The following is a 20,764-nucleotide window of genomic DNA, read 5'->3' as shown; positions in this document are numbered from 1 at the left end:
TTGACTTCACCTGAAGCATAGTAGATTTTGCTCCAACCTTTTACCTTTAACCTGCATGTATCTCCCCGCTTCAGGTGTGTTTCCTGTAAACAACATATTGTAGGATTTTGGCTTTTAATCCATTCTGCTAACCGCTTCCTCTTTATGGGGGAGTTTACCCCATTCACGTTTATGGTTAGAATGACCAATTCTGTATTACTTGCCATCTTGTTAACCCCGGTTTATGCTTTTCTCCCTTCTTTCCCCTTTCCCCCCCTTCCCAGTATTAAGCTTGTGAGCACCACTTGCTTCTCACAGCCCTCCCTTTTTAGTATCCCTCTCCCCACCTTAGAGTTCCTCCCCCTATCTTACTCCTTTCCCTCCCAGTTCCCGTATTCCCTTCCGCTTAGCTTATTCCTTCCCTTTTCACTTTTCCCTTCTCACTTTTCAATGAGGTGGGAGAAGTTTCACCATAGATTGAATATGTCTTAAGATTTTTCACTTAAAGCCAATTCTGAAGGCAGTAAGATGCCCACTATATTCATCCCCCTCCATTCTTTCTCTCAGATATAATAGGTTTCCTATGCCTCTTCATGAGATGTACTACCCCCACTTTATCCTTTTTCTGATACAATGTCCTTTCCACATCAATTTCTAGAACAAGGTATACATGTATTCTTTATACATCTATATAGTCAAAATATAGTTCCCAAGATTAATCTTTACCTTTTTAGATTTCTCTTGAGTTCTATATTTGTAGATCAAACTTTTTGTTAAGTTCTGGTTTTTTCATCAGAAATAGATGAAATTCGCTTACTTCGTTGAATGTCCATCTTCTTCCCTGGAAAAAGATGCTCATTCTCGCTGGGTAAGTTATTTTTGGTTGCATACCAAGTTCCTTAGCCTTTCAGAATATCATATTCCAGGCCCTTCGATCTTTTTATGTGGATGCTGCCAGATCCTGGGTGATCCTTTTTGTGGCTCCTTGATACTTGAATTGGGTTTTTCTAGCCGCTTGCAATATTTTTTCCTTCATCTGAGGGTTCTGGCATTTGGCCACTATATTCCTTGGTGTTTTGATTTTAGGATCCCTTTCAGTGGGTGATCGATGAATCCTTTCAATGTTTATTTTTTTCTCTGTTCCTATGACTTCTGGGCAGTTCTCTTTGATAATTTCCTGGAAAATAGTGTCCAGGCTCTTTTTTTCATCATGTTTTTCTGGAAGTCCAATGATTCTCAGATTGTCTCTCCTGGATCTGTTTTCCAGGTCTGTTGTCTTCCCCAGAAGGTATTTCACATTTTTCTCCATTGTTTGATTTTTTTGGATTTGCTTGACTGATTCTTCTTGTCTCCTCGAGTCATTCAATTCCACTTGTTCAATTCTGATTTTCAGTGAAGTATTTTCTTCACTCACTTTTTAAAAATCTTTTTCTAATTGTCCCATTGAGTTCTTTTGTTCTGTGGATTTTTTTTCCCTTTCGCCAATTTTGTTTTCCAATTCACCAATCCTATTTTTCAAGGATTTTACTTCTTTATCCACTCTCTCTTTAACTTTTTCCAGGCTCTTTTGCCAAGCCTCCCTCTCCTTTTCCCAAGCTTCCCTCTCCTTTTGCCAAGCCTCACTCTGCTTTCCCCATTTTTCTTCTAGCTCCCTTATGAGAGCCTTTTTAATCACTTCTATGAGGTTCATCTGTGCTGAGGAACAGATGATCTCCTCCTTTGGGAATTCACCTGGGGACTGTCTGTTTTTAGTCTCCTCAGGATTTAGAGTCTGCTCTCTATCTGTGTAGAAGCTGTCAAGGATTAAGGTCCTCTTCAGCTTCTTGCTCATTCTGTCTAACAATCAAAGACAAACTAGCAAAGAAAAACAGAAAAAACTGGAGTCTTTCTTTGGGGGAGGGGCTGGGTGTGTTATCGAGCTTCCTCTACAGACTGCAGGGGGCAGCAGTGAGGCACTAGCAGGACTGTGTGCGCCTGCGCTCTGAGATCCCACAGCGTGCTGAGTCACTGTGGATGTGGAAGGGGGGAGGCGGCCAGGTCCCGAGAGACTCCAGCTGTTTGGGGTTGTATTCTTCAGCCCTGGTGTTTTTAGCTTCTCTGCTGGGCTGCTGACTTGCTGCCGGAGCAAAGTATCCAAACCTGTAGCAAAGCTCTCCCCGCAGAGACGGCTGCGATCACTCCCCACCCCCTCTCCAGTCTGCTCCCGTGCTCTCACTGCCGCTGCCCGCCGCCTGCGCCTGATCTAAAACCGCCCCAGCCCTCCAGTAAAGACAAACCTTTCTTGGCGAATCTCAAGGATGGCTTCCCTTTGTAACTATTTGTGGGGTTTTTTTCAGTCAAGCATTAATTCAGAGGCTTGTAATGAAATGGATAGTGAGAGAAAGCGTGGAGCTTATGCAGCTGTGAGCCTCCTCTCCGCCATCTTAACCGGAAGTCTCCCATAGTAGGTACTTAAAAGCATACTGAATAAGTGGAGCCCTAAACTGGGCACTTAAGTGTGACTTCTCCTTGGCCTGATAATTAGGAATGGATGAACCATTAGCCAGAGTTAAGTTGGAGTGATAATAGAAGTTTGAGACCCAGATAATGCCCTGTAATTGGATAGCCCAGTTTGACAGAACTTTAACTCATGGGTTGGTTAGGAAGAATGCTGGTATATGATTGAGTGGGAATGTAGCTTCTAAGGATAGAGGTTAGATAATGGCTATAGATTTGGGGTGAGACTTTTGCCTACTATTCCAGGACTCCTGGAGGCTTGTCTTTAAGAAATCTGGATCTAGTGGTATAGTATGGTTTACCTGCCATACTGGTGTGGTAGACCTATGGCTGAGAATATAAGTAATAGTCGAGGATAAATCAAAATGCTGTACATTTGTTTGACACAGAGGGATAGTGATATCCAGTAGCCCAGTCCCAGAAATAGTGGGTCGAAGATATTTAGGCCCATTGGCATTGCTGCCTTTGATTGTGGGATTCAGTAAAATCTTAATCTAGTACTCTGGATTCACTTAAAGATATATATTGCTGACTCATGCCTAATGGAAGTTTGGCCTAGTGATGTAGGACAGTATCCGCATCTTGATGGTTAGGTACTTCTGGAAAATTCTAGTTGGGTAGTTTGGAATGAATTTAAGTCTGGCCTGAAATTCAGAATGTCATGTAGCTTAGCTAACATAGTCTAAATCTAGAGAAACTTGCCTGAGGCTTCAGAACCAATAAAACATCAGGTTGGTGCACAAGACCTAGTGGATAATCAGGTCTGGACAGTAAAGTCTAGTTTTTTTCATTAGTCTAACAGTCAAAAGTATCTAGCTTTTGGGGCAGCTAGGTGGTGCAGTGGATAGAGCACCAGCCCTGAAGTCAGGAGGTCCTGAGTTCAAATCTGCCTTTAGATACTTAACACTTCCTAGCTTATGATTCTGAACAAGTCATTTAACGCCAATTGCCTCGGCAAAAATAAACAAATAAATAAATCTGGCTTTTAGAAGAAGCTACTACAGTTTCTATTTTGTGCCTTTTTCTGAATTGACAATGATCCTCAGTACAACTTCTGAGTAGTTTCAACATGCCTTTTTTTTTTTTTTTTTTTAGCTTTTTATGATTATTGTTTACAGGATCTTTGTCCCAAAAGTGTAAAATAACCTATTTAATTTTCAATTTATCTCTGTGACAGTCCAGAAGTGTCCTTAGTTTTATTTAGCAACAGTACTTTGGGACTTATGTGCCATGTAGTCAAGGTACATGAAGGATTCAGAAAGGACTTTTACCTAGTGTGCCAAGATTGGTGAAGGATAAATTTATTCTTCTGGCTAAGAGTTTAAAGCCTAGAGTTGATGGAGCTATAATTCAAACACAATAATAGCACAACTGTGTTTATCAATTAGCATTTGGATCATGGTAAACATGCTGTTGTGACCCTGGTGCTGTGATTGGGATGTGATGAAGGTGCATTCTAGGAGCTGTAATGGTGCTCAGGGCATCCTAACAATGCAATTGTTGCCTCAGAGTTGGAAGTCAGAACTTGTTCTCCAGGATTGAGGATTGACCCCATAGTCCACATCCAATATTCTCTAAATAGACCTAGAGTTCTGAACATCATTCAGGATGCAACTCTGCTTAAAAACATGGTCTTATATAAGGCATTTGCAAGACTACAGTCAGTTGCTTAGAGTAGTGCTGGTCATGGGAAGCATTATTATGAGCATAGGTGCCTGAGAATTAGAACACATTGAGGTAGTTGGAACCTTAGTTTCTGCGAATACTACACTCAACCCTAGTCATAAAATGGGTTGCTGGTTGAGGTATTGTTCAGATAGAGTAACACAACTGTGTAAAACTTTGGACAGATCTTCAGAGCCACTTGAAACCTCTCACCAATGACTGAAGCTCCATGGCAGTGTAACACATTGTTTAGTAAATGTTACACTTACCCTGACTTAGAAATAGGGCAAATTAAAGGAAAAGCTAATCCTGTGGTATAGATTTATTCCGTGAGTTCATAGTTTAGTCATGCCTTGCTCCATATTTCAAAAAGGGCAATGGCAGAGTTAAGCAGCCAGGATTAGTATAGTAGACAAAAAAAGGGGTAATGTTTTAGCCAGAAGTCTGGAGCATGACATTTGCTTTCAGTATTTTTGTTACCATGATGAATCAATATACTCCGTAATACATGACTTAGTTGGATGACTTGACTGAGTTTCTTGGGAGAAAAGTAGATCAACACTGCCAACAAAGAATAGACTGAATGATGAAAACAAAATGCTATATAAATAGCATCCATGGCAAAGGCAACTGAGACATAAAATAAAAGTTTTAGGGTTTCATATCACTTCAGAAAGTGGATGGAAGAAGATCTAAATTCCATGTTTGCCTCAGACTCTTGAGCAAGTTACTTAACTTTCTCAGCCTCAAATGAGATAATTCATATAAAGTGATTGACAAGTCTATAGTTATTATATAAATAGTAGCTATTATTATTAAATGAGGATGAACAAAGGGACTCAAAGGATTGCAGGAGATATGATAGTAATACTGTATGTTTTTATAGCACTTACAATATTTTCAAAATACTTTTAAGCATATTGCTTCTCCATTTCTATATAAAGTACTTACACTTGACAGCTGAAGGTATTCCATTATTCTAACACTTGAGACTTTAGCTTGCCTTCTGACAATGCTGTGAGGCACGTAGCACAAATATTATAAACATTTTTTAGAGAAGGAAAATTTGAGAATAGTTAAATCAGGTTAAGTTGTTATCCTTTGTTCTTGAAGAGGACCAAAATGACATCACTATATTAGAGTTAAGTTACAATGTATTTGCTTGTGGCTGATAAATCAATACAAAGTTGGAATGTTCTGCCATAGATCATACAGAAACAGTCCCTATGAACATCTGGGGTGGATTTTCTCACTTTGTGAACCTCCCATTTCTTCTGAGCTAATTCAATTCTGAAAGATCTGAAGAACTTTTTAAAAAGTGGCTCTCTCCAATACCCCTCTCCCCACAAGGAAGAGGCCACTTCTGAGACAACTTGCCACTGCCTATATAATTCTATCTGTCCTCTTCATTTTGTGTCACTGAAAATATGTGCAAACTTATTTTAACTTTACCTTTAGCCACTACACTACACTACACTGGGAAAAAGTAGGTAAAGTAGATCATTGCTCTTCAGAGATAATTAGTAATAAAAAGTTCATAGAGCACAGCTTATTCTCTGATAAGGGCATGCCATGAGGGAGGTAATGTCTCCCATGTCATAAATCAATTCTAAAGTTTTTAAGAGAGACCTTGAAATGTCTTAGTATCACTTTTTCTGACCACTTTGGAGTTATTGCCCTGTGTGAGTTTTCCATAAAAGTCTTTTTGACAAACATAAATTTGGCATTTGAATAATGTGGTCAGCTCAATGGAGCTGTGTTCTCTGCAGTAGAATTGAAATGTTTGGCAGGTTAGTTCGAGAAAGGACCTTAGTTTCTGGTATCTTATTGTGCCAGGAGATTCTCAGAATCTTCCTAAGATAATTCAAATGAAAGTCATTTTTCTAGCATGGTGCTGGTATATGGTGCAGGCATACAACAATGAGGTCAGCAAAACGGCTCTGTAGACCTTTAGTTTGGTAGTCTAATACCTCTCTTCTCCCACACTTTTCTTTGGAGCCTCCCAAATATTGAGCTATCTCTGGCAATGCATATAACAATCTTATCGATATGGACCTCCTTGGTAAGTATATTGCCCAGGTAAGTGAACTTCTCCACAGAATTCAAAGCTTCACTATTTGCTATAGTTGATGTTTCTACATATGGATGATGTGGTGCTGGTATGGATGATGTAATGCTGGCTGTGTTTTCATGGTGTAAATTTACCATTTATCAATTTAACGATTTAATAGTTAACACAAGGAACAGAGAATTGATCTGTACTTTGTTGCATCACAGCTTCAGAGGCGGCATTGATTGCAAACAAAAAATCATTCACTAACATTCCCTCCACTATAGCCTTTTCAAGTTGAAGAATTTGCCATCAGTGCAATAGTTGATTTTGATTCCATGTTGGTCCTCACTGAAGAAGTTTGGCAACATGGCTGAAAAATATCCATGCTAAAAAGCATGAGAGCAGGCACACAGCCTTGTCTAATTCTATTGGTGACTGAAAAAGCTCATGCAATAACTGACTGAAATTTTCCAGATTATATGGCAAGAGGAGGTTATGCCCCAAGAGTTCAAGGATGCCTCCATTGTTCATATTTATGATTATCACAGATAGAGTCTCTCTTTTAGTCATTGCTGGTAAGATTCTTGCCAGAGTTCTTAATAGGCTGATCCCATAGAGGTAAAAGGTTATCTGCCTAAAATCCTGTATGGTTTCAGAAGGGGCTAAAGAACTGTCAATATGCTGAATATGCCCCATAGTTCCACAAGAAATGCCAGGAGGAAAATATATGACCAAGGCCTTTGATATTGTCAGTTGTGAAGATTTTTGGAAAATTATGTCAAAATTTGTTTGCGCAGAGAACATTATAATAGGTTATTTCCAGATGGCACTCTTGCCTGAATTCTGGATAACTCTTCCAAGGTCATATCCATGACAGTGTATAAGGCAAGAAGAATTCAGATCTAGGAAAAGGAGCTTCAAAGCAAAGCAAAGCAAAGGACTTTCCATTAGCCACAGAGCTAGTATGGGTAGAGCCCTGGGCTACTCTTTCCACTCATCACTACTTTTGAGGGTTAGGTGGATGAGAATCCACAAAATTGGGTAAGTTCACAGAGATGTTATGGACAGCTGTGAAAATAAAAGTTCTCACCTCTTGGAAATATCCTATATATTCTCCTTCCTTGAAGATTTTGAAGGGGAAAAATATACACGTATATATTTATGCATGTGGAATATATATATATATATATATATATATATATATATATATATATACACACATACACACATACACACATAACATACACATATTTGCACAAAAATATATACACACAGATGATAGTTATTAAAGACCTGAAGAATTTTTTAAAAAAATGGCTCTCTCCAATACTCCTCTCCTCACAAGGAAGAGGCCACTTCTGAGACAACTTGCCACTACCTATACAATTCTGCCTATCTTCATAACTCCAACAATGCATTATAGTGTTCTAGTTTTCCCGCATCCCCTCCAACATTCATCATTATCTTTTCTTGTCATTTTAGCCCATCTGACAGGTGTGTAGTAGTATCTCAGAGTTGTCTTAATTTGCATTTCTCTGATCAATGATTTGGAACACCTTTTCATATGACTAGAAATAGTTTTAATTTCATCTGAAAATTGTTCATATCCTTTGACTATCAATTGGACAATGGCTTGATTTCTTAGAGTCAATTCTATATTTTAGAAATGAGGCCTTTATGAGAACCTTTAGCTGTAAAAATGTTTTCACAATTTATTGCTTCCCTCCTAGGATTTGTAGTTTAAATGCTTAGAAAAGTGAGAAATAAAGAATTTAGAGAAAAATAAAATCTTTATGAACCAATACAAAATAAAATAAGATCCAATGAATAATATGTAACAATACAGTATTTCAGCTGGAACTAAAGTTTATATTAAAAGAGTCAAGGTTAGAACTTCATACACAATGTAAATGAAAACATTAAAAGGAAGTTACACTCTTAGTAAATGAAAAATTAAAGTTTTGAAAATAAAATATACCTTGCCCATCACAACAAGTCAAGGATGGAATAGTGTATATTTTGCCATATGTGGTCACTATCATATTTTTCTTTAGCACAATGTTAGGTCTAAGGTGTAGGGTGGTTGTAAAATAAAAGTAGTCATTAAATATATTTTATAAATACTAAATGTATGAATTAATCTCCCACAATTTGTGAATTGAAACAGAATAGAATTGTTAAGACTTTTTTATGAAATTGTTGTTCCCTAATGTATCCTTCATTCTGTACAAATCTGTCCATTAATTTGCACTCTCTCAATATTAACAAACTACACAAAAGCTGTTGTTCCTCTTTAATTTTTCTGAAGTGTATGAAACCCTAAAACTTTTATTTTTGGAGTCAGCCTCAGGAAACTCTAAAACCAGTCTGTCTGCTTCTGAGTTCATTGCTGACTGATGATCTAGTCAGTGACAGTCAGATTTCGGAGACCACCCTCAATTCATCTGGATTTTATACCTAGCCACACTCTGAGTTCATAGAATTAGCATATCTATTATTGAAAGCTGTATAAGTGTATCTCCTTGCTTCTGTTTCTCTACTGGATTGTCTTAGAATTCAATCTGCTTTGTAATGGCATACTATAACTTTCAGTAAAACTTTGCCCCTTGACTAGGAGATGAGTTCAAGCCTGCAAATTCTTTTGAGACACTTCACGACTGGTGAGTCTGGGGTCCCAAACTTTTGTGTCCCCCCTTTCCCGACCTCAACATAACCATTGTGAAGATTTCTTTTCCAATAAGTTTAAAAATTATGTTCTACGAGCTAGATTAAAATTGCAAAAAAAAAAATCATGAAAGATCTCAGTTGTAGGGGTTGTTAGCAAGATCAATAATAGTCTCTCTGCTATCTCTTCTCATCTCAGAAGCATAGGGAAATTCAAATTTTGCTTCATCTGCAGGGGAAGCAAAACAGTGAGGACCCCACATAACCTTGCCCAAATACTCCCAACCCAAATGGGGGAATGGGAATGGAGTTGGGGGTAAGGCATCATGCTCAGCATTCCCTGAGTTCTGGTCCTAGTCACCTTAGCTTTCAGCAGGCTCTGTCCAGGAACTACCTGGAAAGAATTTGGGTATCCCTGACACACCCAGAAAGCCAGTCAGCCTCTGTATGTGGTAAGACCACCATTCTGTGGCAAATTATTTTATCTCTGCCCAGTTTTCTAATTTGTCAAGAGAAATAATAGATGTTAAGTGCTTAGCATAAAACATCCTATCTGAATGTTAACTGCTTTAAAAGAAGAGTTTTGCAACTTTTAGGAAAACAGAAAAGCAGTTTGTCAGTACTTTAAAACTCTTATTTAGAGTCAGACTTCTGTGGGCCCTCTCAGTAAAAACTGACACCTTTTCCTGACTCATAAAAGAGACATTATTTGTATAGATTTGGAAAATAACCAAATTGCATTTCAGTCTATTTAGGCTCATTAAAGTTAAGTCTAACTTAACTGTTCTATCTCAGCTTTAAGAATTGTCTTGTTTTCTCCTGAAAACAAAAGGGAAACTTATTTAAGGAAATACAAGCTACAGCTAAGACTATTTGGCTATTAGGAAAATTTTTAAATTAATAACTAAGTTACTGTAGTTATTGTCATGTTAAATCTTAGCAGTTTACCTCCAACTATGAGGTGTGGACTTCTTTCCCCCTTTGCAGAGTAGGGGGAGGTATCAAACCGCATAGTTCACAAAAGCTTTAAGAATATTTGGGGTGTGCAACTTAGCAAGCTCAACCCCCTCCATGGTTATCTGTCAACACCCCTTAATTTGTAAGCTTGAAATCATCAGGGTAAGCATCATTAGCCCTGAAAAATGAGCCTGTTTAGGATGTATAATTTCTAAACTAGGAATGCTTTTACTAAGAATCTATAAGCCTGTATAAGGGTTGATCTTTTGCACCAGGATATGTTTAAACATAGAAAACATGTTAAATAAAATCTCTTATGGGTTTTAGTCCTGGTAAATGTTTAAAATAATGTATCTAGCCCTAAGCTTTGATTGGTAGAATTTACTACTAGAGATAAAACCTCTTGGGACTTTTGAGTTCTGAATTTAATTGCCTTATCATTGTCAGTAGCCCACCCTTCCAGTGAGAAAGGATCATCTTTTAACCTGCATCAGTCTGCCCCATACATATGGAGGAAGCTGCAGAAAGTTAGCCTTGGGACCTCAAACTTCCCAAACTCAGCTGTTAGAAAGCTTTTGGAGTCTTTAGGGACCAAATAATAGGGACCAAAACAGCTGCAAAGGAGCAGACAGCAAGTCCAGAACAAGAAACAAGTAATAGGTTCAATTTTTTGCTGCTGCCATAGCTGAAAAGCATGGGGATTTGTGAGTTAGATGTCATCACCAGGGCCACTGGAATCACAACTGTCCTTGTAGGAACTCTTCCACCCAAACGCCTGGCCCTTACCCGAAGTGCAATCAGGAGGGGCACTGGAAGAGAGACTGCCCACGGGGTTCAAGCTCCACCCAATGTCCTGCCCTCTGGTCTCCTCAGGACCCAGAGTTTGGGGTTTGGCCAGTGCCCCCCCCCCAGCTTACTCCATTACAATGGCCAAACCCAAGTTAACTTTGGATGTGGCAGGTAAGGCCTGTCTTGCTCTTGGTACTCTGGCCACACCTGCCCTTCCTCCAATAGAGTAATGGGGATTGAAGGGAAACTTGAGAACTGTTTTGAGACCTCCTCTCTAATCTGCTAGTTTGATGACCTGTTATTTAAACACTCAATATTCCCTCCTGTCCTGCTCCCTTGTTGGGGCATGATTAAATGATGAAGTTGAGGATCCAATTTTCCCTCCTCAGACTTGTAGGTGAACATTTTGTGCTTCACTCAAAGTGCTCACATATTCCCTCTGAGAAGTAGATTTCTCTCTGGAACCAAGGAATCCCTGGGTGGACCACTCATGCTGCCCCAATTTTAGTGGCCTAATCCTTACACGATCCCCATACAATGATTTTCCACTCCAGATCTTAAAGATGCTTTCTTTTGTATATCATTGCATAAAGACTCACAATTTCTTTTTCCCCTTGAAAGGGCAAATCCAGGGGAGCATAACCCCAAACAATGCACAGGGACAGTATGGGTTAGGTAACATCTTGATCTGCAGCCTCATCCAAGAGGCTTCTCTAACTGCAAGCCATACCAATCCTTCCCCCCCAAGCAGGGATATGAAGTTCTTTGTTTAAAGGCTCACAGTCTTATCAGTCTGTTATGAACCTGAAAGCTACAAACTAATCTTTTGCTCCAGCCTTATCCCTACCAAATGAAAGGTGGGGGGTAAGTAAACATACTTCTCTCTTTTTTTTAAGTTTTCAATTTTTTTTTTAACCCATACCAGGGTGATTTTTTTTTTTTACAACATTATCCCTTGCACTCACTTCTGTTCTGATTTTTCTCCTCCCTCCCTCCACCTTCTCCCTCAGATGGCAAGCAGTCCTTTACATGTTATATAGGTTACAGTATATCTTAGATACAATATATGTGTGCAGAACCGAACAGTTCTCTTGTTGCACAGGGAGAATTGGATTCAGAAGGTATAAATAACCAGGGAAGAAAAACAAAAATACAAGCAATTTATATTCATTTCCCAGTGTTCTTTCTTTGGGTGTAGCTGCTTCTGTCCATCCTTGATCAATTGAAACTGAATTAGATCTCTTTATCGAAGAGATCCACTTCCATCAGAATACATCCTCAAACAGTATCATTGTTGAGGTATATAATCTCCTGGTTCTGCTCATTTTACTTAGCAAAAGTTCATGTAAGTTTCGCCAGTCCTCTCTGTATTCATCCTGCTGGTCATTTCTTACAGAACATTATATTCCATAATGTTCATATACCACAATTTGCTCAACCATTCTCCAATTGATGGGCATCCATTCATTTTCCAGCTTCTAACCACTACAAACGGGGCTGCCACAAACATTTTGGCACATACAGGTCCCTTTCCCTTCTTTAGTATCTCTTTGGGATATAAGCCCAGTAGAAACACTGCTGGATCAAAGGGTATGTACAGTTTGATAACTTTTTGAGCATAGTTCCAAATTGCTCTCCAGAATGGTTGGATTCATTCACAATTCCACCAACAATGTATCAGTGTCCCTGTTTTCCCACATCCCCTCCAACATTCCGCATTATCTTTCCCTGTCATTCTAGCCAATCTGACAGGTGTGTAGTGGTATTTCAGAGTTGTCTTAATTTGCATTTCTCTGATTAATGATTTGGAGCATATTTTTTTTTATTTTTTATTTTTTTATTTTATTTTTTTTATTATTATTTATTTATTTTTATTTAATAATAACTTTGTATTGACAGAATCCATGCCAGGATAATTTTTACACAGCATTATCCCTTGCAATCACTTATGTTTCGTTTTTTCCCCTCCCTCCCTCCTCCCCCCCCCCAAGATGGCAAGCAGTCCTATATATGTTAAATATGTAGCAGTATATCCTAGATACAATACATATTTGCAGAACCGAACAGTTCTTCCACTGCACAGGGAGAGTTGAATTCAGAAGGTAAAAATAACTCGGGAAGAAAATCAAAAATCAAATAATTCACATTCATTTCCCAGTATTTCTTCTTTGGGTGTAGCTGTTTCTGTCCATCATTTATCCAATGAAACTCAGTTAAGTCTCTTTGTCAGAGAAATCCACTTCCATCAGAATACATCCTCATACAATATCGTTGTCGAAGTGTATAATGATCTCCTGGTTCTGCTCATCTCACTTAGCATCAGTCCATGTAGGTCTCTCCAAGCCTCTCTGTATTCATCCTGCTGGTCATTCCTTACAGAGCAATAATATTCCATAACATTCATATACCACAATTTACCCAGCCATTCTCCAATTGATGGACATCCATTCATTTTCCAGTTTCTAGCCACTACAAACAGGGCTGCTACAAACATTTTGGCACATACCGGTCCCTTTCCCTTTTTTAGTATCTCTTTGGGGTATAAGCCTAATAGAAACACTGCTGGATCAAAGGGTATGCACAGTTTGATAACTTTTTGGGCATAATGATTTGGAGCATATTTTCATATGTCTATAAATAGTTTTAATTTCTTCGTCTGAGAATTGTCTGTTCATATCCTTTGACCATTTATCAATTGGAGGATGGCTTGATTTCTTATAAATTAGTCAATTCTCTATATATTTTGGAAATGAGGCCTTTATCAGAACCTTTGATTGTAAAAATGTTTTCCCAGTTTATTCTTTCCCTTCTAATCTTGTCTGCATTTGTTTTGTTTGTACAAAAACTTTTCAATTTGATATAATCAAAATTTTCTATTTTGTGGTCAATAGTGATCTCTAGTTCTTCTTTGGTCATAAATTCCTCCTGCTTCCATAAGACCTGTTTACTTCTCAAAGAAACTTGGATAACTCCTCTTAGAATTAACTGCCAAAGCCCCTCTAATTGAGGAAGCTTCTAAGATCACCCTAGGTCAACCATTGGAGGTTTTAATCCCCCACCAGGTTCAGAACATTTTTGCTCTCAGAGTTTTAGAATTGGGAAAAGGAATGAGAGTGAACATCTATACAGATTACAGATGTGCTTTTCATATTTTGCACACTTATTGGGTAATATGGAAAGAAAGGGGACTTTTGACAGCAAAAAGTCCTATTAAATATGCAAAGAAAACAGGCTTGCAGATTGGGCTGCTCATGCTGTTGCACATGACCTGCTGTCCTGCATGCTGCCCTGACCATGGCATCTTTACTTCCCCAGCTTAGAACAGGATACCCTTTCTACTTCTGCGTAGTTTCAAACACCCTCAGGTAAGCTTCTAATCCCAGCCCAGCTCTTTGCAGAGCGACTAAGGCCCAGCTTTGATGGCTGAGGCACTTAAGATTAGCTTTTTATTTCTTTCTTGTGATTTATAAGAGCTTTGCTCTTAGTATTTTTTCTCCAGCTCTCTCAGTGTCACTCCCCTGTCAGTGGGGAGATAACTTCTTAGTCCTTAGACTAGGGAACTCCATGCATGGGCAGTGGGTTGCCCTCAGCATTCTCAAGACAGCTCACATATGTGACCTGATGCATTATTTTGCAAAGGCCCTTTCCCAAATATCACCATCCCCATCCTGGATGCCATTCCATTTGTACTAGCTATCCCCACAAGGGCATAACTTTAACCTGACATCCTTTGTCTTCTTGTCAGAAAGATAATTTTAGAATATCCATTTCAAAATTCTGGCAGATTTGCTTATAATTCTACCACCATCCTTGAAGCTTCTTCATACTCACTTGAAAAAAAATGCTCTCCAATCATTGTGAAATTTATTTTTTACTGATCACAAGCTAGGAGAAACAAAGAGATCTGTGAAATATGCCCAGTTTGTGAAAAGGCTGCTAAACTCCCCATTCTGAAACCTAGCTGGAGAAGGGGTACATATTTAGGGAAGGACTGGCAGAAGGATTACACATATGCCCCCTCTCAGGGGCTTCAAATTTTTTTTTTTTGGATTTTGTTGTCATCTTTACTAACTGGGTAAAAGCCTTCCCTCATAAGACTGAAGGCTCAAGTTTTTGCTAAAGTAGATCAAATCCATTTAAGATTATCTCCGCTCTGCATGTCATCCTTGCTACTCAGTGCTTAACACTTTTTTAAACATGATGCTTGCACCTTATGTCATCTGAATGCTCTTTTCACTGTGTATAAGACCACTGCTTCAGACCCTGCGCCCATCCCTTCAAAGAGACAACAGCAAGGATTTGGGGGAAAACATTCTTTGATATTTATTTTAGGAAAAGCTGCTTGAATGAAAGGCATTCATGATAGCATCATCTTCCCCCCTCTCAGCCTTTCTCTAGGTGGAATTCCTAATTATCCTTTTTGCTCATATTTGGCCCCTGCATTTTTAACCTACTTGTGAGATTTGTTTCCTCCAGGTACCAAGCTTCCAACTATTTGTTCATTCTAGATACCACTGGCTAACTGATTCTGATACTCAGCACCCTTCTGAATGCTGCTTCTGCCATCTTGCCTCCTTCCTTAGTCTGAACCCCCACTGGGAAGGGCTAGCTCTATATCTTTTGTCAGCATGAAGCAGCTCTAGAAGATGAGAACCCTGTCCCTTTGTCCCAAACGAATTTGAGTATGACTGCTTGAGGGGGGGGGGTGGAAATGATGTAATAGTTTTGGTTTTGGAGTCTACCTCAAAAACTCCAAGCCCAGTCTGTCTGATTCTTAATAGACAACTTCTCATTTCATTGCTGATTGATATCTGGTCCGTGATAATCAAATTTCAATTCATCTCAATTCATCTGGAGATTATATCCTAGTCCTACCCTCAGGCCATAGAATTAACTTGTCTATGATTGAAAGCTGTATATGTGTATCTCCTTATTTCTGTTTATCTATTGGATTCTCTTGGAATTCAGTCCACTTTGTAATGGTGTACCATTACTTTCAATAAAACTTTGCCCCTTGACTAGAAGATGGGTTCAAGCCTGCAAAATTTTTTGAGACACCTCACAAAACTATTCTGGAACCCCAAAGTTATGGGGCCCCCTTTGGCCAACCTCAACATAACCATTATGAGGATTTCTTATTTTCCAATAAGTTTAAAAATAATTTGGGATCTCTTAGCAAAAATGTGAATCACCCATTTCTTCCCTTTAAACCTATGTAACCAATCATTCCCTATCATCCATCTGCCTCTGAGAATTCAGAGTTAATTTTCATGGTTCTGGCCTCAGTTTTGGAATGTGGCTTCTGAATATGTATGATACAAGAGTAACACAGTTTCTAGAACATAAGTGCTTACATGCTTATTGATTGACAAGATTAAAGGACCCATCTTTTGAGTTTAAGATTTTCCTTATAGGTTGTTGAACTAAAAAAGTTGATGGTTTTGTGGTTCTTAAAGCCAGGTTGCTCTTGGCTGAAATTCTCCAGGTGACTTGTTGTAACTTAAGGGATGGGGAAGGATGGCTCCTTCTCAACCCCTGTCATTATGAAACCTGAATTTCTACATCAACTCCACGAAGTGAGTTTGTGCCTGGCCATTGAGAAATTAGAGTTCTTTAGAGTAGGAGCTCCTGATACCAGTTAGACTCAGTCCTTCTTGTTACTTTTCTGACATTTTTTATTTGGGTAAGTTTCCTAATCCATGCTTTCAAACATATCTCCATCTTCCTTGTACAGCTACCCTTTTGTTTTGTTGAACTGATGAACCACTTCAACTCCACACTTCTTGAGTTCCTTGCCTCTTTATGCTATATTCAATCTTGCTCTTCTAATCCTCATCCTTGGATCATTCCTATCATGATACCTTTGCTCCTGTACACATGCTGTTGAATGGAACTAGAATATCATGAAACCATGCTGATTGGATCCACTATTACCTTGTGTTATATAACCTTAAACTAAGCTGCAAAATGGTTTTTTTTAACACCTGTTTAAATTAATTCACTATATCACTTACCACAGTAGCTTTTCCAAAAATTTCTACTTCTCCACAAACTTTTCATGCTTCTTCCTCATCCTCTCAAATGAAAATCTTACCTCATATTTTGCTGAAAAAATTGAGGCCACTCACTGGGAGCTCCCTCTTCTTCTGTCATAATCTCACATCTGTCTTCTATGTCTTCTGTCAATATCTGCTTCTTCATCTTGTTTCATATGATGAAGTGGCTTTTCTTTCTGGCAAGACAAACTCTTCTACAGGCATGTGATCCTGTTTCATCCTGTCTTCTCCAGCAGATGACATCATAACATCCCCACTCATTCATCTTCAGTCTCCCCTGTCTCTTAATTGCTTCCCTACAGGCTACAAACATGTCCATATGTCTCACATTCCCCCAAATCCCTCACTTAATCTATATATCCCATCCCATATTATCACAGCTGATTCAGTTGGAGAGCATGAGATCAGCTCAGGCTCCTTTTCTTAGGAACAGATTGATGGGACAGGAACTAGTGATGGTATGAAAAAGACTTCACTTTCTGTACTGATCAATAAAGTGAAGTCTTTTTCATACCATCACTAGCTTCTGTCCCATCAGTGAGCATTCTCTAGTCACTATGCAGTGATCTAGTCACAGTGATCAGCGAGCATTCTCTAGTCATTATGCAGAGAACCTGCATGAGCACCTCCTGGAAAGTGAAGGAACATCAGTCAGAGGAGCAGAAGGAACCCAGCACATCAGCTGCAGTTCTGTCCTTGCACAGTCAGCAACTAGCTGTGACCCTCTGCTATTTCCCCATTCACATGTACACGTGGCAACTTCTTGTCCCATCCTTAGAACAAGGAACAACTTTCACTCCCATGGATTCACCTCACAATCCCCCCTTTTTGTTTTTTACTTTTATTTCAGTAGTGGTCTCCTGCACAATGTTGAATAATGCTCTAAAGTGGCACCCAACACAAGTGGGTCCACACAATAAAATGAGTAAATAGCGATTATAATAATCCATTGTTCAATACCCCACCACCATTTGGAGGAACTATCAAAACAATGTATAATTTTTTTCTGCTGTCTTATCTGGGTTCAAATCTGCATGAGAAGCCTTTTTGATGTCTGAAGCCAATTTGTATAGTCTTTCTATATTATCCACTATAGTATTATTGAGGAACAGATCATTTAAATGTTTTCTGATCTCATCCCAAGAGTAATCTGACTCAGATTCATTATACTAGAGATTCGTTACACACAGATTTGTGTATTTGTAATTGCATTTCAAGGTCCTCTATAATTTAAATAGTTTAACTTCCATTCCTATTTCTAAAGTAGCTTTTCTTAGATTCTTTATCAGATAAAACTGATCATCAATTCTGGCATTTTTGTCAAATCCTGCTGACACATTTCTAACTAGTGACTCCACATACTGTGCTTTCACTATACTATTCTGTAGTTCAGAAATAGATACTGCTAATAAATGATGCAATCATGTCCACTCACAGTGTGATGCCTAAAATGACATAACTGATAAATCATTTAGCCCTGTGACCTACTGGGTACTCTTTCTTTCTTATAATGGTGTCAAATATGTGGTCTGTTTACTATGACACCAGTCTTCATTTTTGACTGGCATCATAGCTACATGGGTCCTAGTAATAACAAACACAGTCTGATTGGCTAATTTGGACCTAACTAATCGTAGTTTTTACAGGTAATATTAAAATATTCAACTTGATTTGTAACATTAACTTCATTTCCCCACATGAATGCATATCTTTCCCCTAGCCATCATGTACCCTATCTTTGTTCCCATTATCCATGAATGAGTTCTAAAGATCTCCTTCCATGTCCCATATTGAGTCCCCAATTCTTGTGTGATCCATGGCATGGAGTACTTTCCACATATCTTTCCAAGATTACCTATTGCTGAAATCTACATCAGCATCCTCATAAGAATGTCCCTCAGTCACATGCCAGGATTGAACAATATTCCCGGTCAAGCTCATGCAAATATGAAAATGTCTAACACATGGTTCTAGAAGGGGCCACCTGGAGTCATTAGTCAGTTTGCACTCATCAAAGCCCCCTGGTGTAAGAGGGTGGTATTTGGGCAAGGCATCCTTTGCCTTCCTTGCAGGTAGACCTGGTGGAGTTTCATTCCTGGAACAGTAATATTGAGTGTGAGGTTTTGCACTTGTACATATTTTGTTCTCTGTTCCTTGAAATATGAATTCTCCATGTACCAAACTAGATCCATTTTCCAAGAGTACCACATTAGGTAATTTAGCATCTCACATAGTTATTCTCAGCCACAGAGGGTCAATCATGATGGCCCATCAGTGATTCTCTCCTTTGACTGCCAATGGCACCATTGTTAGCACTGCCAGAGTGATCACTATCTGTTGAACAAGTCGTTCTCCACCTCCTCTGTCTCTTTGATAGTCAATTGCCTTCCCCTGTATCTTCTTGGTGTTAGCAACAACCTTGGGATGTCTTAAAGGAATCCACTGTTCAGCTGCATCTATTGAGATACAAGCATACCCTGGTCCTTAGAATAATACCCTATACACCCTTTCCCTCTCCTGCTGCTCAAGGAGCCGGCTGCCACCATGAATGACACTGTAACCATCAGAACCAGGAAGTTCATGACAAACAGACTTCTTCAGCGAAAACAGATGATTATAGATGTCCTTCATCCTGGAAAGGCCACAGTGCTCAAGACTGAAATTCAAGAAAAACTGGCTAAGATGTTACAAGACAACTCCAGATGTCATTTTTGTCTTTGGATTCAGAACCCATTTTGGTGGTGGCAAAACAACAGGCTTTGGCATGATTTATGATTCCCTTGACTATGCAAAGAAGAATGAACCAAAACACAGACTTGCAAGGCATGGCCTGTATGAGAAGAAAAAGACATCCAGAAAGCAGCGAAAGGAAAGCAAAAACAGAATGAAGAAAGTCAGGGGTACTGCAAAGGCAAATGTTGGTGCTGGCAAAAAGAAGGACTAAAAGGAACTATGGATGATGTTTATTCAAGACCGATAATGATTTTCATCAGCATAAATAAACTATAAAAAAAACTTACACAGTCTTCAGTGAATTTTGTATATATAATAGTTTGCAATGAGGTAGAAACTGGGGCAGCTAAGTGATGCAGTGAATAGAGCACTGGGCTTAGAATTAGCAAGACATCTTCCTAAATTGAAATCTGTTAATTAGTTGAAATCATTTAAACTTGTTTATCTCAGTTTTCTCATCTCTAAAATGGGCTGGTGAAGGAAATGGCCATCCACTCCAGTATCATTGCCAAGAGACCCACCTACCTTCGAAAAGGGGTCAGGAACAGTTGCATACAACTGTGGTGGCTCAACAATGTAGTAAAATCTGTTTTTGATATACCAGAAAATTTATTTATACATACCATTCAGATTTTGATTTTTGAAATGGCACATGAATTGATTGAGAAAGTTATCCTCTAGTTGTCCTCATTCAAACAAGTCACATCTGTAAAAGCAAGGCACTACTTTTGGTTCGTGTCCACAAGGGTGTATTTCTGGAGATTGCCAATAGAACCATTACAACCCTAAATCCAGTGATTCTTCCCCCCAGTGTTCTCACAAGGAGATAAATGCACTGTCAACATTTAATCACATTTTTATTGATTCCCAAGCACCAGGTATATAAATTTAAAAGCAAGCAACCAAGCATTTTAAGTGCCTACTAGGTGCCAGGAGATTCGACTACAAGAATGAAACAATCTATAATCTGTGTAATGGAGAGTGATTGGTAGCCAGGAGGTTAATAAATTTGCATCACTAGAAGACAAAATCATGCATTTGGTACAGGAATGATGGGGCTGCCATAAGGGGATCAGATGGTTGCACTCCCTCCAGGAACCATGACAACTGAGTGAGCTGGAGTAAGGAAAAGGCTAGGTGGTTGGAGAGGAGGAAATTTTAGGAAATAATCTAGTCAGGGGTATCCTGAAATGATCTAGGAGGCACCTATAAATGCCTCAGCTAGAGGGACCTTGACTCATTTGAGCTAAGCTTGTCTTAGTGTTGCCATTACAACACGTTTACTTATTCTTTCCTGAGAGCCTAGGTATTTAATTTTGAATTTCAATTGTAGTCTAACTTTTAATTGGGAAAACGTTTAACTTGTTTGAAC

The 20,764-nt window shown here is 38.9% G+C and overlaps 1 protein-coding gene across 1 annotated transcript; it reads left to right on the top strand.

The window, feature by feature from the left end:
• The first annotated feature begins 19,159 nt into the window (after positions 1-19,159).
• Positions 19,160-19,605, top strand: LOC127553580 (40S ribosomal protein S24-like). The gene is given in 2 exon segments (XM_051984380.1): positions 19,160-19,344; positions 19,346-19,605. Coding segments are annotated over 2 exon segments (399 nt in total). The 5' UTR covers positions 19,160-19,203; the 3' UTR covers positions 19,604-19,605.
• Positions 19,606-20,764: the final 1,159 nt, after the last annotated feature.

The sequence above is a fragment of the Antechinus flavipes genome, chromosome 3, assembly GCF_016432865.1.
Source record: "Antechinus flavipes isolate AdamAnt ecotype Samford, QLD, Australia chromosome 3, AdamAnt_v2, whole genome shotgun sequence".
Taxonomy (NCBI): domain Eukaryota; kingdom Metazoa; phylum Chordata; class Mammalia; order Dasyuromorphia; family Dasyuridae; genus Antechinus; species Antechinus flavipes.
The sequence above is the reverse complement of the archived record's forward strand: the minus strand, read 5'-3'. Positions and strand labels throughout refer to the sequence as shown.